General features: G+C 39.2%; 1 protein-coding gene across 1 annotated transcript in view; it reads left to right on the forward strand.

The window, feature by feature from the left end:
* Positions 1-9,113, forward strand: part of LOC128663525 (potassium channel subfamily T member 2-like) — a 772,127-nt gene extending 763,014 nt beyond the window's left edge. Inside the window, exon 29 of the mRNA XM_053717898.1 lies at positions 9,002-9,113. Coding sequence (XP_053573873.1) covers positions 9,002-9,113 — 112 coding nt within the window. The remainder of the gene's footprint in view (positions 1-9,001) is intronic.
* The last annotated feature ends 1,118 nt before the right edge of the window (positions 9,114-10,231 follow it).

Below are 10,231 nucleotides of genomic sequence, written 5' to 3' on the forward strand. Positions count from 1 at the left end.
TACAATTAAACCTAACACTACACTATCATTACATTAATTAAATAAATTAACTACAAATAACTACAATTAAATACAATTACATAAACTATCTAAAGTACAAAAAATAAAAAAGCTAAGTTACAAAAAATAAAAAAAATAAGTTACAAACATTTTAAAAATATTACAACAATTTTAAGCTACTTACACCTAATCTAAGCCCCCTAATAAAATAACAAAGCCCCCCAAAATAAAAAAATGCCCTACCCTATTCTAAATTAAAAAAGTTCAAAGCTCTTTTACCTTACCAGCCCTTAAAAGGGCCTTTCGTGGGGCATGCCCCAAAAAATTCAGCTCTTTTGCCAGTAAAAGAAAAATACAACCCCCCCTCAACATTAAAACCCACCACCCACATACCCCTAATCTAACCCAAACCCCCCTTAAAAAAAACTAATACTACCCCCCTGAAGATCATCCTACCTTGAGTCGTCTTCACTCAGCCAAGCAGCGATGGAACCGAAGAGGAGATCCGGAGCAGCAGAAGTTATCCTCCAAGGGGCGCTGAAGAAATCTTCCATCCGATGAAGTGATCCTCCAAGCGGATTGAACTTCAATCTAATTGGCTGATTCAATCAGCCAATCAGATTTTTCCTACCTTAATTCCGATTGGCTGATAGAATCCTATCAGCCAATCAGAATTGAAGGGACGCCATCTTGGATGACGTCCCTTAAAGGAGCCTTCATTCATCGGTAGTCCGTCGGGAAAGAAGGATGTTCCGCATCGGCGGAATGAAGATGGATCCTGAAGAAGAAGATTGAAGACCCCGCTTGGAAGATGACATCGCCCGGATGGAAGACTTCTTCAGCGCCGCTTGGAGGATTACTTCATCGGATGGAAGACTTCTTCAGCGCCGCTTGGAGGATCACTTCATCGGATGGAAGATTTCTTCAGCGCCCCTTGGAGGATAACTTCTGCCGCTCCGGATCTCCTCTTCGGTTCCATCGCTGCTCGGCTGAGTGAAGACGACTCAAGGTAGGATGATCTTCATGGGGGTAGTGTTAGTTTTTTTAAGGGGGGTTTGGGTTAGATTAGGGGTATGTGGGTGGTGGGTTTTAATGTTGAGGGGGGTGTATTTTTCTTTTACAGGCAAAAGAGCTGAATTTTTTGGGGCATGCCCCACGGAAGGCCCTTTTAAGGGCTAGTAAGGTAAAAGAGCTTTGAACTTTTTTAATTTAGAATAGGGTAGGGCATTTTTTTTATTTTGGGGGCTTTGTTATTTTATTAGGGGGCTTAGATTAGGTGTAAGTAGCTTAAAATTTTTGTAATATTTTTTAAATGTTTGTAACTTATTTTTTTTTATTTTTTGTAACTTAGCTTTTTTATTTTTTGTACTTTAGTTAGTTTATGTAATTGTATTTAATTGTAGTTATTTGTAGTTAATTTATTTAATTAATGTAATGATAGTGTAGTGTTAGGTTTAATTGTAACTTAGGTTAGGATTTATTTTACAGGTAATTTTGTATTTCTTTCAGCTAGGTAGTTATTAAATAGTTAATAACTATTTAATAACTATTCTAACTAGCTAAAATAAATACAAAGTTACCTGTAAAATAAATATAAATCCTAAAATAGCTACAATGTAATTATTAATTACATTGTAGCAATCTTAGGGTTTATTTTACAGGTAAGTATTTAGTTTTAAATAGGATTCATTTATTAAAGTATAGTGTAGTGTTAGGTGTAATTGTAATTTAGGTTAGTTTTTATTTTACAGATTAATTTCTCTTTATTGTAGCTAGGTAAGCTATTAAATAGTTAATAACTATTTAATAGCTATTGTACCTAGTTAAAATAAATTGAAATTTGCCTGTAAAATAAAAATAAATCCTAACATAGCTACAATATAATTATTATTTATATTGTAGCTATATTAGGGTTTATTTTAAAGGTAAGTATTTAGTTTTAAATAGGATTAATTTAGTTCATAATAGAAATATTATTTAGATTTATTTAATTAATATTTAAGTTAGGGGGTGTTAGGGTTAGTGTTAGACTTAGGTTTAGGGGTTAATAATTTTATTACAGTGGTGGCAGTGTAGTGGGGGGCAGGATAGGGGTTAATAAATTTAATATAGATTGCGGCGGGGTCCGGGAGCGGCGGTTTAGGGGTTAATACATATATTATAGGTGCAGCGGGGTCAGAGAGCGGCGGTTTAGGGGTTAAACTATTTATTTAGTTGCGGCGAGGTGCGGGATAAGCAGGATAGGGGTTAATAATTTATTATAGAGGGTGACGGTATAGGGGGGGCAGGATAGGGGTTACTAGGTATAATGTAGGTTGCGGCGGTGTCCGGGAGTGGCAGTTTAGGGGTTAATACATTTATAAGAGTTGCGGCGGGGTCTAGGAGCGGCGGTTTAGGGGTTACTAACTTTATTTAGTTGCAGGGGGCTACGGGGGCACCGGTATAGGGGGTAGAACAGTGTAGTTTAGTGTGGGTGCTTAGTGACAGGCTAGCAAGAAAGCTGTAAAAAAGCCGAAGAGCAGCGAGATCGGATGAGTGATAACTCTCACAGTCCGCTGCTCATCGCCCGTACTTGGTGCGTGGCTTTTTGTCAGCTTTATTGATAACTTAGGCAAATTTTTGCAGGTCCGCGGCGGCAATGTGAGGCGAGCTTAGGCGGGCGTATTGGGCCGGCGAAGGCAGGAAAAGTAGACACGTTGATAACTACCCCCCAGTATAGTTACATTGTATCTATCTTAGGGTTTATTTTTATTTTACAGGCAAGTTTGTATTTATTTTAACTAGGTACAATAGTTATTAAATAGTTATTAACTATTTAATAACTTCTTAGTTAAAATAAATACAAATATACCTGTAAAATAAAACCTAATCTAAGTTACAATTACACCTAACACTACACTATAATTAAATTAATTCCCTAAACTAAATACAATTAAATACAATTAAATACAATTATCTAAAGAACAAAAACCACTAAATGACAGAAAATAATAAACAAATTACAGGATTTTTAAACGAATTACACCTAATCTAATCCCCCTAACAAAATAAAAAAACAAAACAAAAAAAAAAAAGCCCTACCCTACACTAAATTACAAATAGCCCTTAAAAGGGCCTTTTGCTGGGCATTGCCCCAAAGTAATCAGCTCTTTTACCTGTAAAAAAAAAATTACAACCCCCCCAAAATTAAAACCCACCACCCACGCAACAAACCCTACTCTAAAACCCACCCAATCCCCCCTTAAAAAAACACTAACTCCTTGAAGATCACCCTACCGCGAGAAGACTTCACCCAACTGGGCCGAAGTCCTCAACGAATCCGGCAGAAGTGGTCCTCCAGACGGGCAGAAGTCTTCATCCAGACGGCATCTTCTATGTTCATCCATCCGGTGTGGAGCGGGTCCATCTTTAAGACATTCAACGCGGAGCATCCTCTTCATCCGACGTCTTCTTGAACAATGATGGTTCCTTTAAGTGACGTCAACCAAGATGTCATCCCTTCAATTCTGATTGGCTGATAGAATTCTATCAGCCAATCAGAATTAAGGTAGGAAAAATCCTATTGGCTGATGCAATCAGCCAATAGGATTGAGCTCACATTCTATTGGCTGATTGCAACAGCCAATAGAATGCAAGCTCAATTATATTGGCTGATTGGATCAGCCAATAGGATTGAACTTCAATCCTATTGGCTGATTGCATCAGCCAATAGGATTTTTCCTACCTTAATTCCAATTGGCTGATAGAATTCTATCAGCCAATCGGAATTGAAGGGACGCCATCTTGGATGACGTCACTTAAAGGAACCGTCATTGTTCAAGAAGACGTCGGATGAAGAGGATGCTCCGCGTCGGATGTCTTGAAGATGGAGCCGCTCTGCGCCGGATGGATGAAGATAGAAGATGCCATCTGGATGAAGATAGAAGATGCCGTCTGGATGAAGACTTCTGCCCGTCTGGAGGACCACTTCTGCCAGTCTGGAGGACCACTTCTGCCGACTTTGTTGAGGACTTCGGCCGGGTTGGGTGAAGACTTCTCACGGTAGGGTGATCTTCAAGGGGTTAGTGGTAGGTTTTTTTAAGTGGGCATTGGGTGGGTTTTAGAGTAGGGTTAGTTGTGTGGGTGGTGGGTTTTAATGTTGGGGCGGGTTGAATTTTTTTTTTACAGGTAAAAGAGCTGAATACTTTGGGGCAATGTCCCGCAAAAGGCCCTTTTAAGGGCTATTTGTAATTTAGTGTAGGTTAGGGCTTTTTTATTTTGCGGGGGCTTTTTTATTTTGTTAGGGGGATTAGATTAGGTGTAATTAGTTTAAAAATCTTGTAATGTGTTTATTATTTTCTGTTATGTAGTGGGGTTTTTTTTGTACTTTAGATAATTTTATTTAATTGTATTTAATTGTATTTAGTTTAGGGAATTAATTTAATTATAGTGTAGTGTTAGGTGTAATTGTAACTTAGGTTAGGTTTTATTTTACAGGTATATTTGTATTTATTTTAACTAGGAAGTTATTAAATAGTGAATAACTATTTAATAACTATTCTACCTAGTTAAAATAAATACAAACTTGCCTGTAAAATAAAAATAAACTATAAGCTAGCTACAATGTAACTATTAGTTATATTGTAGCTATCTTAGGGTTTATTTTACAGGTAAGTATTTAGTTTTAAATAGGAATAATTTATTTAATGATATGAATATTTATTTAGATTTATTTAAATTATATTTGTTAGGGGGTGTTAGGGTTAGACTTAGGTTTAGGGGTTAATAAATTTAATATAGTGGCGGCGACGTTGGGGGTGGCAGATTAGGGGTTAATAAATGTAGTTAGGTGGCGGCGGTGTAGGGGGGCAGATTAGGGGTTAATAAATATAATGTAGGGGGCAGATTAGGGGTTAATAAGTATAATGTAGGTGGCGGTGGGCTCCGGGAGTGGCGGTTTAGGAGTTAAACACTTTATTTAGTTGCGGCGCCGTCCGTGAGCGGCGGTTTAGGGGTTAAACACTTTATTTATTTGCGGCGGGGTCCGTGAGAGGCGGTTTAGGGGTTAATACATTTATTAGAGTTGCGGTGGGCTCCGGGAGCGGCGGTATAGGGTAACACAGTATAGTGTGAGTGTTTAGTGACAGGGTACCAATAAAGCTGTGAAAAAGCCGAAGCGCAGCGAGATCGATGACTGTTAGTTAACAACAGTCCGGTGCTCATCGCACCGTATTTGGTGCGTGGCTTTTTGATAGCTTTTTTGATAATTTTGGAGATCGTATTCAGGTCTGCGGCAGCGATGTTAGGTGATATTAGGCGAACATATTGGTGCCGTTGAATGCAAGTAAGTTGACGGCTTGATAAATAGATGCCCAGGCATCGATTATAAGGGTCTTAATCATCTTACCATTAAGAATGCTTACCCTACTCATTACGGAACTCTTTGACCACCTCAAGGGAGCTACGGTCTTTTCTAAACTTGATTTGAGAGGAGCGTACAATCTCGATTAAGGAGGGCAACGAATGGAAAACAGTATTTAACACCAGGAGCGGGCATTATGAATATCTTGTTATGCCCTTTGGCCTATGTAATGCTCCTGCTGTTTTTTAGGAATTTATTATTTATGTCCTACAAGATATGTTGCAACAGAGTGTTGTGGTGTACTTAGACAACATCCTCATACACTCACCCACACTTGAGGCACATCATTCTGATGTCACACGGGTACTTCAGAGACTACGTGAGAACGGCCTGTTTTGTAAACTCGAGAAATGTGAGTTCCATCAGACTCAAGTAACCTTTCTAGGTTATGTGATCTCTTTTGCAGGGTTTCTCCATGGATCCTGACAAGTTGTCTGCAGTTCTGCAGTGGCCTCGCCCAGTTGGTCTTCACCCTATTCAATGTTTTTTGGGATTCGCCAATTACTATAGAAAGTTTATTAAAAACTTTTCTTCCTTGGTCAAACCTATCACAAACATGACCCGTAAAGAGAATGATCCACTCCATTGGTCACCTACTGCCATTAAGCCCTTTCATAATCTTAGGACTGCCTTTGCTGCTGCTCCAGTACTGGCTCATCTTAACCCTGTCCTGCCTTTCATTCTTGAGGTCAATGCGTCTGAGACTGGAGTAGGTGCTCTCTTGTCTCAACGTCCTACGCCTAATGGTTCCTTGCATCCGTGCAGTTTCTTCTCTAAGAAATTGTCTCCAGTGGAGTGCAATTATGAAATTGGCAACAGGGAATTACTGGACAAAATTTTGGCACTCAAGGAATGGAGGCATCTTCTCGAGGGTACTAGCGTACCAGTGCTCATTCTTACTGACCACAAGAATTTAACTTATTTATCCAAAGCAAAACATTTGTCTCCCAGACAGGCCAGATGGGCGCTATTTTTGTCTCGGTTTAATTATGTGGTCTCCTACCTGCCTGGTAGTAAGAATGTTAGGGCTGATGACCTCTCTTGACAATTTTCACCTCTTTCCAAGGAGGAGTCTGTACCTACTCCAGTTATACCTCCTGATCATATTTTGGCTACCATACATACTAATTTGACTTCTCCCTTGGGGGAGGACATCTAGGCTGCACAAACCAATGCACCTCCTGAGAAACCTAGTGGTAAGGGCTTTAATCCTGAGAATCTTTGAAGTAAACTTTTGCACAGTTACCACTATCCTAAGTCCGCAGGTCACTCAGGCAAGAACCAAATTATTTGGTCTGCCACTTGACAATTCTGGTGGCCAGGTCTTCGATCTAATGTTGCTGTGTATGTTGCCTCCTGCTCAGTTTGTGCACAGAATAAGACCCCTCAACGTCTTCCTGTGGGTCTTCTTCAACGTATTGCTAATGGTGAGCATCCTTGGACACACCTTTCCATGGAATTCATTGTCGAGCTCCCTGTTTCCAATGGCAATACTGTTATCCTAATTGTGGTTGACTGTTTTTCTAAAATGTCACATTGCATTCCCTTGAAGAAGCTGCGTACTGCTCAGGAGCTTGCTTAAATTTTTGCCCGGGAGGTCTTCCATTTACATAGGTTAAATGGGTTAGCCAGTTTGTCTCCAGATTTTGGCGTTCCTTTTGTGCTTAAATGGGGATCCAGCTTTCCTTCTCCATGGCATATCACCCTTTATCCAATGGGACTGAGGAACGGTCTAATCAAGCTCTGGAACAGTTCCACCATTGCTATATCTCAGATCACCACACTAATTGGTCTGAACTGTTACCTTGGGCAGAGTTTGCTCGTAATAGTGCTATTAATGCTTCCTCCCAGTTATCCCCGTTTATGGCAAATTATGGGTTTCATCCATCCTTGTTGCCTGATTCATTCATGTCTCAGGCTATTCTGGCTTTGGAGGAGCATTTCCGGCAACTCCGTTCCACGTGGGTGCAGATTCAGAATTGCCTTCATCATTCTATGCAGCGCCAAAAGTTCCAGGCTGATCATAGGCATCTGCCCGCACCTTCCTACCAGGTTGGTGAGAGGGTTTGGCTGTCCTCTCGAAACTTGAACCTTCATGTGCCTTCCAATAAACTGGCTCCTCGTTATGTTGGTCCTTTTCAAATACTCTGACGGGTCAATCCTGTGGCTTACGCTCTTGACCTTCCTCCGGCAATGCACATCTCCAATGTTTTTCATGTCTCCCTCATGAAACCATTGGTTTGTAATCGCTTTACCACTGTGTTGCCGCCTCCCCGTCCTATCTTTGTTGACAACCATGAAGAATATGAGGTCAGCAGCATTATTGACTCTTGTATGTCCAGGGGCCGCGTATAGTATTTGATTCACTGGAGGGGCTACGGTCCTGAGGGCCATTCATTGGTTCTCTCCTCTGATGTTCATGCTCCCACCCTCCTCCGTGCCTTCCATGACCATTTCCCCAATAAGGCTTTTGTCCTCCCACGGGGGAGGGGTCATTAAGGGGAGGGTACTGTCAAGGTTTTTTTCCTGCTTTGTTTGCCATGTGCTGCTGGCAGCCATTTTGCTTTCCTTTTTTTTTTGCTTACCTTGAAATTGCTGAGGAAATAGATGTATCTGTAAAATATTGGACACAATTGAACAAGTTATAAAAAATAATATTTCAAGATCCAAATATGACTTAAGCTTAAAATAGAAGAGAACAATATTAGCAATAATTATCAAGAATAATTATATTTTGTCAGATAAAGCCATTGACTGCTGCAGGGGGCAACAATACGCTATATGTTAAATTCAGTGTTTTAATTGCTGACTAAGCAAGTAATAATGAATGACATGTAAAGCTTAGAATGACATAATTTAGTTGTACTGTAAGAAATTTTACATGTAATAATATTTACACATTTTATCTGCCCTCAAGATAAATATAAAATGCAAACAGATTTGCTATTTGTGAACAGTGTTCTAAAACTTTAAGATGTTTACTGTGACAAATCAATAATTTACCTCAGGTTTTAATGTGACCGAAGTACAGTCTTGTCCAGGCCATTTCAGCCAGAGTGACGTGTGTAAGTGAAAAATAAATTGTCCTTTCTACTACTCATCTGTGCTTCTTTTACAACCCTGTATATCACTTGGCTCCACTCTTGCTCTGGCTATTGGGGGGGGGGGGGGGAGAAATTGCCAATTGCCATCTCTCACCACCCTGGATCAATCACTGAATGCAGGAATAAGAACATACTGTATGTGCTCCTGTGCAGAGGGAAATTGTGATAGCTTTTTACAGAAGCAAATTTGCTAATGGATGTTTATTTACAACAAATCTTGTATTTAAATTTAAAATTCATAAATTTTTTGATGAAAGGGGTCTATCACAATCCTTTAGAAAAACCTATCAAATAATTTAGCTTCAAAAATCCCCAAGTTTTTCTAAAGAATTGTGATCAACTTTCATGTCCCTTTCAGTTTTTGGAGAGCGTAACTACAAATCAGGGGTATAAGTAAGGATGAATAAAATGAATAACCAATAGAAAAAAAGGAACGATCTGTGGAAACAATAAGGTATATTACATTTTCAGTGATTTTGTTCTTTTTCTTCTATAGATATCTCATCCGTCCAGATCCCTTAAGTTCAGTTTCCTCCAATACTCGCAAATCAAGTGCCACACGCTCAGATTACCATGGATACGACAGCAAGGACAGCACGCATCTCTGATATTACACTTTTATGTATTGAAGAAGGAGAAATCTTGTGAATGACTGGAGACAAAATGGAGTTACTGTGATGTATCAAGTCTCCAGGAGACAGAGAGCAGCGCTTTAAGAATTCGCTGCTGCCTTTATATTACACATGGAAAAAAATAACAACTTGTGATCATCAAGTAATGTACATGTGGGATTGTTTTAATGTCTTATCCCACTCTGTTTTCTTCAGTGTGTGTAACTTTTCTAGACTCTACATAAGGGTCACATTGCCTACTTGATTATTTAGGACTCAGGAAGTAACAAAAAGATTGATGATGTCTGTTGCCTTGGATATAATTTAGCAGAAATGGACTCTGTGTCACTAACTCTGTATCACAAAGAAGTCTCTTGGCTGAAAATTTCCTGTTATAAATTTGCCATAATTTCTATCAAAGCTATAAATATTGAAGGACCAATCTACTTAACTTGTATTTCATGTTGTATATGCCATTTGTTTTCATTCCATGTGTCACAGTATGTTTGTGTACAGCTGCCAGACCTAAAACTCTGCCTGATGTTTCAGGCTCTACTTGTCTAAAACATACAGAACACCACTCTCCATATCTACTTTATAGCTGGCAAACTCTGTTGTGTTGAGAGATATTGCATCAGTATTTTCTGTTTATGAGCCTTGAGGTTCCATGTGCTGTTCTAAAAATGTATGTCTCTATCTCTGTATAATTTCCAAACATATAAATGGCTTTATGTAAGTTCCTACCTATAGAGGAACCAGCTTTGAATGTCAATGGCCAGACCTAAGTTAAGCACCTTATGTCCACTTGAGAAGTGTCCATCACTTAATTTCATTGTCCAGCAGTAGAAGTATTAAGCTTTGTGTTCAGCCCTAGAAATACCAAGTTCTCTGTATCAGCATCTAGCTTTGTAATATTAAGCTATCTTGCCCTACATGTGACAATGGCTTAGAAAGAACATCAACTGTTGGAGTTCAGGGAAGGGTGACCACTTCTGTCATTAAACACTGTGAAAAAAGGACTGTGAAATAAAATCAACCATTCCGAGTGATTTCCAGTGTTTGGATTCATTTTGCATCTCTATTTTTTTAGATCTTTCATTCGCCATTATTTTTAG

The sequence above is a fragment of the Bombina bombina genome, chromosome 6, assembly GCF_027579735.1.
Source record: "Bombina bombina isolate aBomBom1 chromosome 6, aBomBom1.pri, whole genome shotgun sequence".
Lineage (NCBI taxonomy): Eukaryota > Metazoa > Chordata > Amphibia > Anura > Bombinatoridae > Bombina > Bombina bombina.